Here is a 17,146-nt window from a genome sequence, read left to right on the forward strand (position 1 = left end):
TACATAGTTCTTCTATTTCCATAAATTTAAAATTTTCCTTTTTCTAAAAAATTATGAAAATTTAAAAAATGTTAATGAATGGCATGTCAAATCCTGATAAAATGTTTAAAATAATTCTTAATATTGAAAATTCTAAAAATTTTAAAAAATATTAATTAATAAGATGTCTAATCTCTATTGGTAGTTTAAAATCCTAAATGCACACCTTAAAAAACTTATAACACAAACTTTTTATTAATATAGATTTGTAATATATAATAAAAAAAAACAAGAAAACTGCTATATTATATCGCCGTCTTAATAGTGATATTTGTGGACAGCTTAAATAAATAAATATTCCTATTTCCATGCGTTTTTTTCCTACTATTAAAAAAAAAAAGATTAGTCAACATAACTAATGATTTTGTTTTCTCTTTTTAACACATTAGATATCATTCTAATTTGTTTTACACTATCCCATTATTTTTATTGATATCTTAACATAGTTAATGATTTTGTTTGGTAATAAGAATAATAGATTAATATTAAAAATTCCAAAAAGTAAATAAGAATATTTAAAAATATTAATTTTTGTAAAAATGATTTCTTCCAAAAATACTATTATCATAACTTTTTGTATCCATAGGAATTACTTATTCAATCCTTAAAAATAAATAAATGTAACTATGTATGAATTCATTTTTTAAAAAGAAACGATTTTGAGATTTCTTTAAGTTGAATGGAATGTTAATCTAAATTTCTTTTCACACTGTATATAAATTTGCAAGAAAATTAGGAACGAAAACTTTATTTTTCTATGATAGTAGAAAACAAATATTTTCTTTTACCATTCTCGTATATTACAAATTTTTTATACTTTAAAGTTTAAACAAACCTACATTCATATGAGTATCTAGGGTTTACTTCATTACTTTTTTATTGATCTCACCTTTTTTTGTACTAGATTTTTGTTTTTGGCTTTTATTTATTAAAATTAAAGTTTATTAAAAACGCATGCCTCTGTGTCTATGACGCTCTCACCAGTCATAAGTCATAACTCATAAGTGAAGTTTGACATTTTGACCGGGAATGGTCCGATGTTTCTTTATTCATTTGCTGGCTTCCATAGTTAACGTGTCCGCATCACCGGAAACAGTAACACATACTATCACAGTTGGCTATTTTTACTTTTTATGTGCACTGGAGAATCGTTTTTTTATTTAACATTACATATATTACCTATGAATGCTAACTTGCTTGGATTTTAAATTGTGCCTATCTAAATATAGTGAAATTGATTATTTATAATAATGTACACACAAATAGAAGAAAACATGAGAAACCATAAACTATGAACTATAAACTATGAACTCAATCAAATTTGACTCTTGGCGTGACATAATATTTGTTTTTTTTTTGAAAAATGATATAGTGTCCTTGTTCATGTCATGCCATTATATACAAAACCCAATCCTCTTTCGGTCTTTCTCGTTGAAAGGGATCTTGAACCTAATTTTACATACATTTAGTTCTCTTAAAATTAAAACTTAATAATACAGTATTCCCTTTTTACGAAAAAATCTTGTGATCTCGATCTGATCTCTCTCTCTTTATTTTTTCTCACCGGAAGAGTTTAGAGGTAGTGGAATACGTACGTTCGTGAACTTCTTTTTTAAAAAATCGATGCAACTTTGCCTGGTCTTTTTATTTGTTTTCCTCTTTTTCTTAAGTTCCTGACCAACTTTCTTGTTTAAAAATACTAAGTTAATAAGCGTTCAAAATTTTGTAAAGAACACAACGTTAGGATTCTATGGCTCTTCCACATATCTTTTTATATTTCTACTATCCAACGTTTTCCGTATTGATGATGTCTAATTTACTAATTAGAATTGATGACTACTTATTTCTAAAGACGTAGACAATAAACCATAAATAAATAAAAAGTTTAAGCAAAGAAGTCACGGAATTGTGGAGATTGTGGAGAAAATGTTGAAAATTAATTAAGAAGCTATTTAATTATGGGGGAGAGAGAGATGTTTTGTTTGTTTTAGGAAAATAAGGGACAGTGGGAGAGACATGCGAGCCATTTACGCATTGAACAAAGGAAGAATAAAAAAAGCCAGTGGTATATATTTGATTGATTATACTTCTTCTTTTTCCAGAAATAAAGACAATGACATATACTGTGTGGTGGGGTTAGATTCTAAAAATCAAACTTAATCAGTAGTTGAAATGTTACAAAATACAAATACTACGTTTGAATTTTAGTCATTAGTTTCTTCAACTAAACTACTTATGTGCCAATTACCAAAAAAAAAAAAAAAAAAACTACTTATGTGCCAACAGTGTCGTAAACAAGAAACAACTATACTAACTTGTAGACTTTATAAGATTGAGGCTTGTTTTAGTTTCAAGACTTTCGCTTGGTACCTCAAATTTAATAATGTTGGGTGTTTAGAGGAATCATATAAATTGACACTATTTACAAATAAATAGTTGCACAACACACACACACACACCTAATTACGGAGTATCATTTATGTGTCCGTAGAGCCTCTTTGTGTGTGTGCGCGCGGGGGCAAATGTCTAGAGTTATTTTGATAAAACCTATGCCTAGAGTTAAAGGTCATCAACTGGGTCAAAGTAGCCTCACTAGTGACTAGACTCGTCTAGCCGAGGGTCTTTAACTCGGAATATAAAATGATGCAGATTGATTTGCAAGAATTTGTATGTGAGCAAAGCAAAAGTAAAAGTAAGCTACTTTGTAATCTTAGTTAACTCTGTCAGATCAATGCAACATTTAAATTACCAGTTAAAGTTATAGTTATATAGACTTCTACATAACTGATAATCAGACATATTAGGACAATAATATGGTGGTTAAACTTTCACATTGTTTTGCCATTATAAATTAGCTGGGAGGTAGTTTTTGAAAGCTACCTTCTTCATGAACCGTTCAACTCCCACACACACTCCCAACTGTGTTCTTTAATTGTACCAACCATATTTGATGTGCTTTACAGTTTACACTTAGAACCATTCAAAGTTTCTGATAAAGTACCAATGAAAATATAAAACTCCAGATACATCAACCATTGAATTGATGTGGTTTATAATTCACCTTTGGAAACATTCATTTAAAAAAAAAAAAAAAAAGACAAAAACGAAAAGTCCGAGAACCAAATATAGCAAGAAGGGTTTTTTTTTTTTTTTTTTTTTTTGATATAGTATTCATAAAAAATAAAACTTAAATTCTGCCGATGATTTCTCAATACAACACGATGTTCCCTTGTAAAGTTTTTAAATAAATAATTCATGAAAGACTATAAGAAAATGTGAAAAAATCCTAGTTTGTTGAGATCTATTCTTGCATATATATATATATTAAAAAAAAATAAAAATCAGGAGGTTTCCTCCCTAAAAAAACTCCCTCTGAAAACAAAATCATGCTAACTCCTCCTCTACCTAAATAAATTGCACGTGACCCTAACTCATCACATACACTTGGCATCGCATTAATGGATTGTCGTCTATCCAACGACACAGACGCGTTAGCATATCGTCACAGAATCGTTTTGAGGATCCAATCTTCAAGTCTCTCAACACAAACTACATTACTCTTCCGACAATATTGTTCACACGATGATGATATTGATGGACAATTTGAGAGGACAAGAACCGCAGAACTCATTAATTCATTGAATAATAATTGCGTAATTCTCATGGTTTCCTTATTACGTGCATTTATTTGTTTTCCCCTCTCACTCTCTTTCGTGTAATCTTCTCTTTCTCAAAAAAAATATACTAGTAAATAATAAAAAATTGGAAAACAGCACTTTAATTGATTTTTTTTTTGTTAATGGCTCTGAGATCAGCAAAGCTTACCCTTTTCAGTCCTTTACACGGTAGCACTAGTCACCAATATTATTCGTAATTATCCATTTCATTGTTTTTATTCTTTTTCAAACTTGAGACTTTTTTTTTTTTTTTTTTTTTTGGGGGTTGGAATAATAAAAAGTTTGTTATCTCAAAAAAAAAAAAAAAAGATTTTGTTGTTGCGTGGATCAATTTGATTGATTTGCAAAAGGGACAATCTTTTTTCTTTTACATTATTAGGGTTTGTACAGATAAAGGAAGAAGATTTGTGTGGCAACGAAGTAGTAGTAGTAGTAGATCGATGGCTCCGATGGTGAAGCTAGACAAAGATGAGGAGCTCCGGCGACTCAAGGAGGTTAATATTGACGAAGCTTCAGCGCGTCGTCATGTTCGTGATTCCTTAAAAGACATCCAGCTTAATCTCGATCATATCCTCTTCAAGGTAAAAAAAAAAAAATCCGAAATTGAATCTATTTGTCTCTTCTAATTGAAATGGGTTTAAGAAAGGTTGAGACTTTTTTTTAGACTTTAGTATCGACCTCTCTGTTTCAGCTTTGTTTGAGATGTGTGTGTTTTGTTGATTTAAAAGTGTTTGGTTTTTTTTTCTTTCATGATGTTTGCAGACGCCTGAAAATGGAATTAAGACCAAAGAGGTAAAGGAGAGAATGTTTTGTTTAGCTTGAGGGAGCCTTTTCTTGTTGTTTGTGGTGATATATGATTGATTTTATGTAGTCTTATGAGGTGAATTCGAGAGGAATTGAGATCTTCTCCAAAAGCTGGCTTCCTGAAGCTACTAATCCTAAAGCTTTCGTTTGTTTCTGCCATGGTTATGGAGATACTTGCACCTTTTTCTTCGAAGGCATGTTTCTTTATTTTTGAAATAGCTAATGGTTTGTGTATGAAAATGAGACTGAGGCTTGTTTGATTTGCTCACTAGCTTGCTTTTTTTGCAGGGATTGCAAGGAGATTGGCATTATCTGGTTATGGAGTTTTCGCTATGGACTATCCGGGATTTGGCTTATCGGAAGGCTTGCACGGTTATATCCCTAGCTTTGGTTTCGTTTTTACTGTTAGGTAGAATTTGTTTGTTTCCAACGAATCTAGTAATAAAATGATCATTATTTGCAATCAAATTTACAAGATTGTTCCTTTCAAGGGGTGCTCAAAATAGTTTGAACTTTGCAATTATACTCAAAATAGTTTGAACTTTGCAAATATTTGTGTCATCTTCTATACTTGGGCTAAAGTTTGGGTTTTTTTTTTCTTTTCTAACAATCAAATCTCAAATGAGAGTTGTATAAAAACCATATTTTACAAACGTACTACAACTGATATTGGTTTAGTGTTAGTTGAATTAAGCATTTTTCCCAAACAAAGAATTTGAGAGGAAAAGAGAAAAAAGAATTTGAGAGGATTAACAAGTTTGGGCTTTTGGGGGAAAGAATCGAGTTTGTTAATAAATGGGCTTTTCGAAAAGCCCATATTGGGTCGCAACCTTGGAAACCCTAATCATCAAACAAGAAAACCTGATTTTACCGAAACTGAGCTGCGAAGGAGAAAAGCCGCAGCATTTATGACATTCCACAAAGGGTTTTCTCTTCGTTCCTTCAGATTTCGCCTCCGTGCTTTTGCTGATCGGTAAGTCTCTAAAGGGTTTCTCTTTCACTTCCTTCTCTTGCTCCGCCGTTGTTGTTATTGATTGAGTTTTCTGCTCTTTAGAGGTAATGCTGATGTTTTCTACTAAAATCTAAGAGATTTGTTAAATGGTGCAAAAAAAAAAAATCCAGCTTGTGTGATTTGTCTTCTGATTCATTGCCTTATTGCTTAAGATTTACTATGGTTTTACTTAGTCTCTGTATAGTTCATCAAGCATTGTCTTTTGCTCCGGACTAGTATGATTGAATAGAACAGATTTTGTTTTGTATGTTTTACTTATCAATAGACAACTGAGAGATAGTTCTCTTGATAGTGAAAGCCTTCAACTTTGGTTGAAACTGTTACTTCTCAGTTTTTGTTCATGGATATTTTTTATAATTTTCATATAAATGATTCGTATTTGGTTGCTTGAGTTTACATTACAAGGTTACCTGTTCTGTTGGTACTACCAACTCGGTAGTAAGCTCCTATGCCTTATAAAGTCTGACCTTTTCTTTTTTTTTCTCTCTTTTGCAATTAAAGATTTATATAATAGAAAAATTAAGTTTCGGTTCCTAATTTCTTGCATATATTTATATACAGTGTGAAAATAAATTGAAGATTAACATTTCATTCAATTTAAATCGGGTCATACATAATAACATTTATTAATTTTTAAGGATTGAATAAGTAATTCTTATGGATACAAAAAGTTATGATAATAATATTTTTTGGATGAAATCATTATTGACAAAAATATTACTCTTAACTATTTTATTTTATTTTTGGAACTGTTAATTTTAATTTATTTTATTCTTTTTACCTAACAAAATCATTAAATATGTTAAGATATCAATAAAAATAATGGGAATAGTAAAAAGAGAAAACAAAATCATTAATTATGTTTGACTAATCTATTAATAAATAAAAAAATAGTAGCAAAAAAACGCATGGAAATAAGAATATTTAAGCTGTCCACAAATATCACTATTACGACGGCGATTTATAGCAGTTTTTATATATATATGTATATATATATATATACATCACAAATAAAATAAAATAAAAAAAGCAAAATTTCTAATATCACCAAAACGCCATCGTTTTACGTTGTCTTCAACCTCACCCACACTTTTTTTTGGTCTCTCAATCCTTTTATAAAATCCTTATTTCCTCCGACGATTTTTCGCCTCTCTCTCTCCCTCTCTCTATTTTACTCCTATCTTCTCCTCATCCATCTCTCTTCACTCTCCTGGAGATTTTTACTACTCAGGTACACATCTCTCTCTTCCTTCTTCTTAAGTTCCTTTCATGGCTGATTTTACAGATCACCTTCTTCTTCTTTCTCTTTTCGTCATTTTTTACAATAAGTTTTCATAGATATTAGATCTGTCGTTTTCGTTTTTTTTTAGGTAGCCTTTTGAGTTTTGTTTCTATATGAGCCAAAACTTCTTATGGGGTTCTTCTTCTTCTTCTTCTTCTTATGAATTTTGAATTTTTTTTTTTCTTTTTTTCCTATTCAAAAATCCTTTTTATAGCCAAATCTCTCTGAATTTTAAATGATCTGTTTTTTTTTTTTCACTTCTTCAACCTTAAGCGATTCGTTTGGAATTAAAAGCTTTGATTCAGATTCCTTCTCTCTAGGGGTCAGATCTTACAAAGTAAACCCTAGTTTTTTTTTTTTAATTGGGCTCTGTAATTTAGTTTCAAATGTTTCAATTTTGTGTTCCTTAATCTCTTGCTGTGATGGATCTGATTTGATTTTTAGGCGTTCTTCTGTGTTTGATTTTTAGGCGTAGATATCATGACGTGGAGATCTACCCACGTGTTACGGTTTTTGACCCGATTCTCGTTATATTGAAGTGTACGGCTACGTTCCGTTGTTATTATGTTGTTGTCTACATGCTCAATATAAATATTAAATTGGGGCTTTAATGTAGCCCAATTCAGTGAACTCAGCTCAATTAATAATAGAAGGTCCAAAAATTTCAAGCAGCATCGCATCTTTCGATAGAGTGAAATCAAATCAAGTTCCGAGAAGTCTCCGGAATCGTGTTCATCCTTTTCAGGTCGTCGATCAAAGGATCACCGAGAATTTATCATCTCCGGTGAGAGTCTGATATCAGTTTAGTCTATTCGGTTGCGGTTGATTAATCCTTATTTTCGTGTCGCGTCGCTGAGAGAACAAACTGTAATATTTATTTTAACATTGGGACTTTGTAGGATGCTAGAGTTACGTGGTAGAGGATGCTGCTTGCTTATCTGTGTAATCGTCTTCATAAATATTGTGCCTTGTTACAGCCATGAGAAACTGTAAGTGTGTGTGTACTTAAGAAAAACCTCACATTATTCCCAATTTGGATTCTTTATTGGTACAGTAGAAAATGATGTGTTTATTAGGTTTGATGATGGGAAAACTTTATATGCTGGGAAGGAACTATGGAAGGAGACACTGCCATTGCAATATGGTTCTCGAGTTTACAAATTAGAAGGGCTTAAGTCAAATTCTTGGTATGAAGTCAAGATATCATACCCAGCTTCTGTATGTTATCTTTCTTTTATTTTGTTGCCAAGTTTTCTTTTTAGTATCTGTTTGAATGAATAAGCTGATCTGTAGTTATGATGATAACAGATACCGGCTCTATTTTCGTTGCAACTACTGAAGAATGGTGAGGTGGGTTTGAAGCTGAACCAAATGAGGAGATTACTGAACACTGAGAAATTGATCTTCAAAACCGAGAGTCTTGAAGAAGTTAATAACAAGGTAGTGGTCATCATTTTCAAATCAGTTCCTACAACTTTGAAACATTGATGATATATAGTTCTTGAGTCGTTTTTGTTTCTGATTTAGGACGGATTGTATGTTTTGGTGACGGTTGAACCTGAAGGCATTGTAGCTATACCAAGTTTCAAAGAACGATCCTTCATCATTTACAACATAGGCAAGCCTTCTTTTTTTTTTTTTTTCACTTGCTATCACCGATCTTTTTCTTTTCACAACATAGAAGAAGTTGTAGTGAATGAAAGTGCATCTATATGTTAAAAGTCTGCAAACTTTCTTCTTTCGTTTGTGACAGTTTGTGAAGAACAGCTCTTCGGCATCCCTTACTCAAGCTGGTCAGTGGTGGTTTTGGTAGTTTTGTGTCTAGTGGCTGTGTTGATTCTTCCAAAATTTTTCCCGTCTTATTTTGTAATCAAAGATGGAGATCGTGATCGTTAAGAAGACGCATGGTTTAAATTTCATTACACACTAATGATGTTTGTTTTTCAAATTCTTTTGTTAATCTTTTTTTAGTTACAGCGTTGATTATTAAAACTAAATGAAAATTAGTATTAATACGATTTTGAGCGGGACCCATTAGTACGAGGAACGAAGAGTTTACCCTAAAACATGAACATGAACATTTGTGTCTAGTGGCCGCGTTGATTCTTCCAAGGTTGATTTGATCGCATCTTTCGATCGAGTGAAATCAAATCAAGTTCCGAGAAGTCACCGGAATCGTGTTCCTCCTTTTCAGGTCGTCGATCAAAGGATCACCGAGAATTTATCATCTCCGGTGAGAGTCTGATATCAGGTTAGTCTATTCGGTTGCGGTTGAATAATCCTTATTTTCTTGTCGCGTCGCTGAGAGAACAAACTGTAATATTTATTTTAACATTGCGAGAAGAACACACACATAATTTATGTTGTGATTTAGTATCATTTATATGTACGTAGAGTCTTTTTTTTTGTGTGGGTGTGCAAATGTCTAGAGTTATTTTTGATAAAACCAAAGCCTAGAGTTAAGGTCATCAACTGGGTCAAAGTAGCCTCACTTCGTGACTAGACTCGTCTAGCCGAGAGGGTCTCAACTCGGAATATAAAATGATGCAGATTGACTTGCAAGTATTTGTATATGAGCAAAAGTAAAAGTAAGCTACTTTGTAAACTTCGCTAACTCTGTCAGTTCAATGCAACATTTTAATTACCAGTTGAAAGTTATAGTTTTTATGGGAATAATATGGTGGTTAAACTTTCACATTGTTTTGCCATTATAAATTAGCTAGGATGTACAAGTTTTTTTAAAGCATATAACTTCTTCTTGTATTTTTGTTTTTTTGTTTTTTTGACAAACTTCTTCTTGTATTATGACTCCCAACTGTGATCTTTAAATTATACCAACCATATTTGATGTGCTTTACAGTTTACACTTAGAACCATTCAAAGTTTCTGATAAAGTACCAATAAAAATATAAAACTCCACATACATCAACCATTGAATTGAATGTAGTTTATAATTCACGTTTGGAAACAATTCATTAAAAAAAAAAAAAAAAAAGACTACAACAAAGTAAATGAAAAGTCCGAGAACCAAATAGCAAATTAAACAATAATTTTTTTAAATATAAAATAATTCATAGAAAATAAAACTTAAATTCGGCCGATGATTTCTCAATACAAAAATGATGTTCCTTTGTATTTAAAAAAAAAAAAAAAAAATCATGAAGAGAATGTGAAAAAATCCTAGTTTGTTGAGATCTATCTATAAAAAAAATAAAGATGAGGAGGTTTCCTCCCTAAATAAACTCCTTTGAAAAACAAAATCATGCTAACTCCTACTCACCTAAATTGCACGTGACCCTGACTCATCATATACACTTGGCATCGCACTAATGGATTGTCGTCTATCCAACGACACAGACGCGTTAGCATATCGTCACAGAATCGTTTTGAGGATCCATCCAATCTCAACGCGAACTCTAACATAACTCTCTCTTCCGACAATATTGTTGTTCACACGATGATGATATTGAAAGCATTAGACAATTTGAGAGGACAAGAACCGCAGAAGCAGAACTCATTCATAGAATAATAATTGCGTAATTCTCATGGTTTTCTTATTACGTGCATTATTTTGTTTTTCCCCTCACTCCACTTTCGTGTAATCTTCTCTTTCTCAAAAACAAAACTAAAAAAAAAATGGAAAACAACAGTTTAATAGATTTTTTTGTTTTTCTTCGTATATAATAAGATACAAAATTCAGGACGAGCCTCTATTTTAGAAATAGTTGTTTAATGGCTCTGAGATCAGCAAAGCTTACCCTTTTCAGTCCTTTACACGGTAGCACTAGTCACTCTTATTCTTCGTAATAATTATCCATTTCATTTTTATTTTATTTTGGTTGGAAAAGTAAAAATTGTTATCTTTTAAAGAATGATAAACTCAACCAAATAATAATAATAATAATAATAATAATAATAGATTTTGTTGTTTGCGTGGATCAATTTTGATTGATCTGCAAAAAGGGACAATTTTTATAATCAGGGTTTGTGGATAAAGGAAGAAGATTTGTGTGGCAACGAAGTAGTAGTAGTAGTAGATCGATGGCTCCGATGGTGAAGCTAGACAAAGATGAGGAGCTCCGGCGACTCAAGGAGGTTAATATTGACGAAGCTTCAGCGCGTCGTCATGTTCGTGATTCCTTAAAAGACATCCAGCTTAATCTCGATCATATCCTCTTCCAGGTAACAATTTTTAAAAAATCTGAAATTGAATCTATTTGTCATCTTCTAATTGAAATGGGTATAAGAAAGGTTGAGACTTTTAGACTTAGTAGTTAGTATAGACCACCACTCTGCTTCAGCTTTGTTTGAGATGTCTGTGTTTTGTTGATTTATTTTTTTCATGATGTTTGCAGACACCTGAAAATGGAATTAAGACTAAGGAGGTAAAAGGAGAGAATGACCTTGTTGTTGTTAGTTTATATAGCTTGAAGGAACCTTTTTGTTGTTGTTTGTGGTGATGTATGATTGGTTTATGTAGTCTTATGAGATGAATTCGAGAGGAATTGAGATCTTCTCCAAAAGCTGGCTTCCTGAAGCTACTAGCCTTAAAGCTTTGGTTTGTTTCTGCCATGGTTATGGAGATACTTGCACCTTTTTCTTCGAAGGCATGTTTCTTTGTGTTTTTTCTTCTTCTTTAAATAGCCAATGGTTTGTGTATGAAAATGAGACTGAGGCTTGTTTGATTGCTTTTTGCAGGGATTGCAAGGAGATTGGCATTATCTGGTTATGGAGTTTTCGCTATGGATTATCCGGGATTTGGCTTATCAGAGGGCTTGCACGGTTATATCCCTAGCTTTGATCTTCTTGTTCAAGATGTCATGGAGCATTACTCCAAGATAAAAGGTAATTCATAACTTTTGGTTCACATCGAAAGGGTAAACTTTATGTTCATGATTTAGGGTACCAATAGATTTTGAATCTTTTTGGTTGCAGAGAATCCCGAATTTAGTTCTCTTCCTAGCTTTCTCTTTGGACAGTCAATGGGTGGAGCCGTGTCGCTCAAAATACATCTCAAACAACCAAATGCGTGGACCGGCGCAGTCTTGGTAGCACCAATGTGCAAAGTAAAGGCTTGTCTTTCTTTATTCTTATTTGCATAGTCATTTAGCAAATCTCTAATCATAACATTAACTTGACACACCTATCTGTTTTAGATTGCAGATGATTTGGTTCCACCACCGGTATTAAAACAGATTTTGATCGGTCTAGCCAATGTTCTACCAAGACATAAGTTGGTTCCACAAAAGGATTTAGCAGAAGCAGCTTTTAGAGATGTCAGGAAGAGGGAGATGGTAAAAACGTAGATAAAAGATTTGATGTTATATCGATTTCTTTACTAAACCCGTCTTATTTTGCAGACACCATACAATGTGATTTGTTACAGTGGCAAACCGCGACTACGCACTGCAGTAGAAATGTTTCACACAACTCAAGAGATTGAAAAACAATTGCAAAAGGTAAAAAAAAAAAAGCACGAGAAAACCCGAATCTTTTAAAGCAGAATCAGAATAATGACACTTCTTGATTTTGACCTTTGTAGGTGTCTTTGCCAATATTGATTCTACACGGAGAAGCTGATACAGTGACAGATCCTTCAGTGAGCAGAGAGCTATACGAGAAGGCGAAAAGTTCAGACAAGAAGATAGTTTTGTATGAAGATGCTTATCATTCTCTGCTCGAAGGGGAACCTGACGACATGATTCTTCGTGTCTTGTCCGATATCATCTTATGGCTGGACGAGCATAGCTTGCAAACTGAGGGATGATCATTAGTTACTTACTTCTATGTAGCTTATGAACATTTGTTTCGTTTTACTGTAGGTAGAATTTATTTGTTTCCAACGAATTAGCAATAAAATGATAATTATTTGCAATCAAAGTTTACAAGATTGTGCAAACAAAATAGTTTGAACTTTGCAATTATATCTACAACTATCATGTAAATCCTACTCAAAAAGATTATTTTTCTTATGCATAGTTTGCAAATATTGTGTGTCATCTTCTATAACTTGGGGTAAATTTTAGGTTATTTTCTAACAATCAAATCTCAAATCATGACACGACAATGAGAGTTGTATAAAACCATCTCTTATAAACGTACTTGATAACAAAAAAAAATATACTTCTCTTTTACTACAACTGACATTGGTTTAGTGTTAGTTGCATTAAGCATTTCTCCCAAACAAAGAATTTGAGAGGAAAAAAAGAAAAAAAAAAAAAGAATTTGAGAGGATAACAAGTTTGGGCTTTTGGGGAAAGAAACGAGTTTGTTAAAAAATGGGCTTTAAAAACTGTTTTTATTAAAAGCCCATATTGGGTGGCTACCTTGGAAACCCTAATCATCAAACAATAAAACCTGATTTTCCCGAAACTGAGCTGCGAAGGAGAAAAGCCGCAGCATTTTTGTCAATCCAAAAGGGTTCTTCTTCGTTCCTTCAGATTTCGCCTCCGTGCTTTTGCTGATCGGTAAGTCTCTAAAGGGTTTCTCTTTCACTTCCTTCTCTTGCTCCGCCGTTGTTGTCGTCGTTGTTATGATTTAGTTTTCTTCCTCTTTAGAGGCAATGCTGATGTTTTTTACTAAAATCTAAGAGCTTTGTAAAATGGTTTGGAAAAAAATTTCAGCTTGTGTGATTTGTCGTCTGATTCATTGCCTTATTGTGGTTAAGATTTACTTTTTAAGTCTCTGTAGTTCATCAAGCATTGTCTTTTGCTCCATACTTTTGATTGAATCGAACAGTTTTACTTAACTGTTCTCTTGATATTGAAAGCCTTCAACTTTGGTTGAAACTATTAAACTGTTAATTCCTGAATTTTATAGAAATGATTTGTATCTGGTTGCTTGAGTTTACATTACAAGGTCACCTGTTGTGTTAGTAGTAAGCTCCTATGCCTAAAGTCTTAACTTTTATTGTTTTGTTTCTTTTGCAATTCAAGATCTGTGAAGATGTTCTCCGCTCAGAACAAGATCAAGAAGGATAAGAATGCTGAACCAACAGAGTGCGAGGAGCAAGTTGCTCAGGTAACTATATACCTTTTAAATGTATTTGTCTGTAATTTTGTCCTCCTTTGTGGAATTATTCATTCTTAACAGACTTTTCATCTTCTCTTAGGCTTTGTTTGATTTGGAGAACACCAACCAGGAGTTGAAATCCGAGTTGAAAGATCTCTACATTAACCAAGCTGTGTATGTCGCTCTATTTTGGTGTCTTCCCCTTCTCATTTCATGGTTGCATTCTTATTTTATACTTAGGGAAAATACATTGATTTCTCATTGTAGGAACATGGACATCTCTGGAAACCGCAAAGCTGTTGTGATTTACGTCCCATTCAGATTGAGGAAAGCTTTCCGCAAGATTCATCCTCGCCTTGTTAGGGAGCTTGAGAAGAAGTTCAGTGGAAAGGTAAGTTTATGAAGTTCCTTTTCATTTGTAGTTGTCTTGTTAATTCTTACGACTATCTCTCTTAAACATTCTGCCATTGTTTCGTTTCACAGGATGTGATCTTTGTTACCACGAGAAGGATCATGCGTCCTCCTAAGAAGGGTGCTGCTGTTCAGAGGCCACGTAACAGGACTCTCACCTCTGTTCATGAAGCAATGCTCGAAGATGTTGCTTTCCCCGCTGAGATTGTTGGAAAGCGTACTCGTTACCGTCTTGATGGTTCCAAGATCATGAAGGTATCATATCATCTATGAGAGTAAACTCAGATCTTTCTCTTCATGAATTTAAGCTCATCTTTTACCTTCTGTTTTGAATAATGTCACAGGTGTTTTTGGATGCCAAGCAAAAGAACGACACAGAGTACAAACTCGAGACTATGGTTGGTGTGTACCGTAAACTTACAGGCAAGGATGTTGTGTTTGAGTACCCGGTTGAAGCTTGAAGGATGATGATGATCATGAATCGTCAGGGTAGAGAAAGAGATCTTTTGATTATGTTTTGTGGTACTTAGGGTGAAGGAAACTCTCTGATTCAGTTCCTTGTTCACAATCTTTAATGTTCTATTTTACCAAGACTACTCTTTTATGCTTTTCAATTTTGAAAACTTTTTTGAAATTTCAGATTAGTCTCAAATTTCTACAGCAAATAGCCAAATATACTTGGTAGAGAAACCTCAAATTATGATCATGTCAAATAGCAATCCCATCAGTCCGCTATTTTTCATTCACATAATTATGATATATATACTCCATACAACTAGCTCCCTACAACCTGAAATCTGATCTGACAATCAATCTCATCTGCAATAAATCTCATCTTAATCAATCTGACAATTTGGACCAAAAAAAAAAAAAAATCAATCTGACAATGTGCAGTCGCACAATATCAACAAGTTTGTATAGTAGTAATGAAGTAATAGACTGGATCGGTTAAAAACAGCATCATTCATAAGGGTTATAAGATTCATACTGACCAAGAGAGATACTTTTTGCTTACTGTTTTACAAAAAAATGAAAATGCTAAAGCAATCTGAGTCTCTACAGCTTTCTACCTTTCTTTTGTAGCTTTTTGTAAATCGCAGCAAACTTCATCTGTTAATTTGCATTGTAATCTCATATTATACTTTGTGGAATTTATATTTTTGCACAAGATTAAATCTTGAGATTCCTTGACTGAATCCACTGAGCACAAGAGTCTTCACTGCTTCACTTCCTTGTTCTAGTGCTTCATCGATCTGTTTCCGTTCCCATGGACTAAACTTCTGAAGAAGAAAAGCTTTCATATCCATGTTTCCTGGTGGTTTACCAATGCCTGACAAAGATTGACAAAACAAAAAGCTTGAGAGAGGAAGAAAGGTAGTCTCGGATCTAAACCGAACCAGCACAAAAGGATACCTATGCTTAGACGAGGAAAGTTTCGACGACCATCCAAATTCCCCATTACACTCTTGACTCTGCATCAAATATAAAAGGTAACATAAGTTAGTAGATAAGAGAACACACTTAAAGGTTCAAGAGGAGGCACAAGTAATACCCGTTGTGATAGCCTTGACCTCCTTTCGGTTGAAGTCTCAAAACCCCATTTGGTAAAGCCATCTCATCGTAAATCTAGGAGGGAGAAACCCATATCAAGATTCAACAAAAGGGTTCACGATTCCTAAACCTTGTTCTTATTTCTAAGGATGCTAAAGTCGGTAAGTTTACCAGTAAAATGTGACGCAATGGTACTCGATAGTGTGAAGCTAAAGATCCAACCTTTAAACGACGACAACAGAACAGTTGTTTCAGATAAAGCTGATCTTTGCAAAGTTGGCAATAAGATAAGTGAGATGATCAGAAGAGAATACAAACCGATTCACCGCTGAAGTTCATGGAAGTCTGAGGTTTGGCCAACAAGATAGGCACCTCTTCGATAGCACCTGTGCTGATCATCATACACAGAAGCAAAAATTCATCAGTTTTTATTATGTTTAAAACAAGAGTACCGAAAAAGCAAGAGAAGTAGAACCTATTCCGATTAGAGCTTTAGACTGTATAGTGTTCATCAAAACGCCTTCTTTTCTAGCCAAAACATCGATCATCTCGAAACCAACCTGAAAACAAGAAAAAAAAAAAAAACTTATAGCACTTCAGAGATAACACCTCAAAACCACTTAAGCTACAGGATTGCATTTGATTACATTGTGTCTTGTTCCATGATACTTGTTTCCTGGATTGCCCAACCCTACGATAAGCCAAGGAGTGTACTCTACTTTGAATCTGTCATTCTCACTAGAAGTAGATGAACAAACCCGAAACCTCGGTTTCCGAAAGACCGGCCTCACGGCGTGAAAATGGTAAATACTACTTGGTGTATACGTTGAGCAGATCATCGAACTGTTGATTCAAAGAAATGAAATCAATTTTTATTACCATCATCTTACACTCATTTTAAGCTACCAAACAAAAATCATCAACAGATATCCCAAAGTTGAAACCTTTGGAGTGAACGAACTACTGAAAGTGAAATGACAAGAAACTAAGTGAAACACCCATTAATAGAGGAATTAACGCAGATAAAAGAAAAAGTAAGTGTAATCGAACAGAAGACTCCGCAGAAAAGTAATGAGAGGCTACAAGGACTGAACCAAAATATGTGTTTATCTTGAAGACGAAGAATTAGTGAGAAAGGAAATCGCTTTACCTCTTTCTTCTGGAGATTTCGGAAATTTCTAGAGATTTTTTTCTTTTGCGTTGCGATTGCGAACGAGATAGAAGGATGATGAACAGAGTGACCTTCTTTCTGTGAGAGAGACGAAAGATGTTAGATTAGAAAAATTTGGTCACATTTTTCATTAATGGGCTTTTCATTGTAGCCCAAATCAGATGATGGGCTTAACTAACTTATACTCG

The 17,146-nt window shown here is 33.5% G+C and overlaps 5 protein-coding genes across 45 annotated transcripts; 4 read left to right on the forward strand and 1 right to left on the reverse strand.

Annotated features, from left to right (window-relative positions):
• Positions 1–3,509: 3,509 nt before the first annotated feature.
• LOC147939618 (caffeoylshikimate esterase-like) lies at positions 3,510–5,070 on the forward strand. Of its 6 annotated transcripts, none has more exons than XM_087463588.1 (5): positions 3,510–3,692; positions 4,096–4,297; positions 4,479–4,508; positions 4,588–4,714; positions 4,809–5,070. In XM_087463588.1, exons 2-5 carry the CDS (start codon positions 4,157–4,159, stop codon positions 4,931–4,933), a joined length of 423 nt encoding a protein of 140 aa, XP_087319714.1. In that variant the 5' UTR covers positions 3,510–3,692; positions 4,096–4,156; the 3' UTR covers positions 4,934–5,070. The 6 variants fall into 6 exon arrangements, with proteins under 6 accessions (XP_087319714.1, XP_087319716.1, XP_087319713.1 ...); XM_087463590.1 differs by having other exon boundaries at positions 3,544–3,692; positions 4,107–4,297; XM_087463587.1 differs by having other exon boundaries at positions 3,660–3,884.
• A 282-nt stretch (positions 5,071–5,352) lies between these two features.
• Positions 5,353–8,832, forward strand: LOC147939619 (uncharacterized). Of its 27 annotated transcripts, none has more exons than XM_087463571.1 (8): positions 5,402–5,493; positions 7,284–7,354; positions 7,431–7,598; positions 7,714–7,803; positions 7,891–8,032; positions 8,123–8,254; positions 8,342–8,432; positions 8,568–8,832. In XM_087463571.1, exons 4-8 carry the CDS (start codon positions 7,715–7,717, stop codon positions 8,708–8,710), a joined length of 597 nt encoding a protein of 198 aa, XP_087319697.1. In that variant the 5' UTR covers positions 5,402–5,493; positions 7,284–7,354; positions 7,431–7,598; position 7,714; the 3' UTR covers positions 8,711–8,832. The 27 variants fall into 27 exon arrangements, with proteins under 27 accessions (XP_087319710.1, XP_087319703.1, XP_087319708.1 ...); XM_087463573.1 differs by having other exon boundaries at positions 7,441–7,598; XM_087463580.1 differs by having other exon boundaries at positions 7,487–7,598.
• LOC104705899 (small ribosomal subunit protein eS7x) lies at positions 5,406–14,870 on the forward strand. 2 transcript variants are annotated; one of them, XM_087463557.1, is made up of 6 exons: positions 5,406–5,493; positions 13,750–13,834; positions 13,926–13,999; positions 14,093–14,216; positions 14,309–14,491; positions 14,581–14,870. In XM_087463557.1, exons 1-6 carry the CDS (start codon positions 5,429–5,431, stop codon positions 14,695–14,697), a joined length of 648 nt encoding a protein of 215 aa, XP_087319683.1. In that variant the 5' UTR covers positions 5,406–5,428; the 3' UTR covers positions 14,698–14,870. The 2 variants fall into 2 exon arrangements, with proteins under 2 accessions (XP_087319683.1, XP_010420293.1); XM_010421991.3 differs by lacking the exon at positions 5,406–5,493 and adding an exon at positions 13,196–13,281.
• LOC104705898 (caffeoylshikimate esterase) lies at positions 8,980–12,694 on the forward strand. 8 transcript variants are annotated; one of them, XM_087463554.1, is made up of 9 exons: positions 8,980–9,065; positions 10,797–10,996; positions 11,170–11,199; positions 11,295–11,421; positions 11,513–11,659; positions 11,750–11,880; positions 11,971–12,108; positions 12,175–12,273; positions 12,357–12,694. In XM_087463554.1, exons 2-9 carry the CDS (start codon positions 10,856–10,858, stop codon positions 12,579–12,581), a joined length of 1,038 nt encoding a protein of 345 aa, XP_087319680.1. In that variant the 5' UTR covers positions 8,980–9,065; positions 10,797–10,855; the 3' UTR covers positions 12,582–12,694. The 8 variants fall into 8 exon arrangements, 5 of the variants coding, with proteins under 5 accessions (XP_087319680.1, XP_087319678.1, XP_087319679.1 ...); XM_087463552.1 differs by lacking the exon at positions 8,980–9,065 and adding an exon at positions 10,154–10,350; XR_015564769.1 differs by lacking the exon at positions 8,980–9,065 and adding an exon at positions 10,170–10,350 and having other exon boundaries at positions 11,978–12,108.
• A 312-nt stretch (positions 14,871–15,182) lies between the features above and the next one.
• On the reverse strand, positions 15,183–17,078 carry LOC104709162 (chloroplastic group IIB intron splicing facilitator CRS2-B, chloroplastic). Of its 2 annotated transcripts, none has more exons than XM_087463555.1 (8): positions 16,938–17,078; positions 16,435–16,630; positions 16,263–16,347; positions 16,106–16,173; positions 15,959–16,009; positions 15,789–15,862; positions 15,650–15,708; positions 15,183–15,566 (listed from the first exon to the last, which is right to left on the reverse strand). In XM_087463555.1, exons 2-8 carry the CDS (start codon positions 16,624–16,626, stop codon positions 15,373–15,375), a joined length of 723 nt encoding a protein of 240 aa, XP_087319681.1. In that variant the 5' UTR covers positions 16,627–16,630; positions 16,938–17,078; the 3' UTR covers positions 15,183–15,372. The 2 variants fall into 2 exon arrangements, with proteins under 2 accessions (XP_087319681.1, XP_087319682.1); XM_087463556.1 differs by having other exon boundaries at positions 16,106–16,178; positions 16,938–17,056.
• Between the last annotated feature and the right edge of the window lie 68 nt (positions 17,079–17,146).

This window comes from Camelina sativa, chromosome 8 (assembly GCF_030686135.1).
Source record: "Camelina sativa cultivar CO46 ecotype springtype chromosome 8, ASM3068613v1".
Classification (NCBI taxonomy): domain Eukaryota; kingdom Viridiplantae; phylum Streptophyta; class Magnoliopsida; order Brassicales; family Brassicaceae; genus Camelina; species Camelina sativa.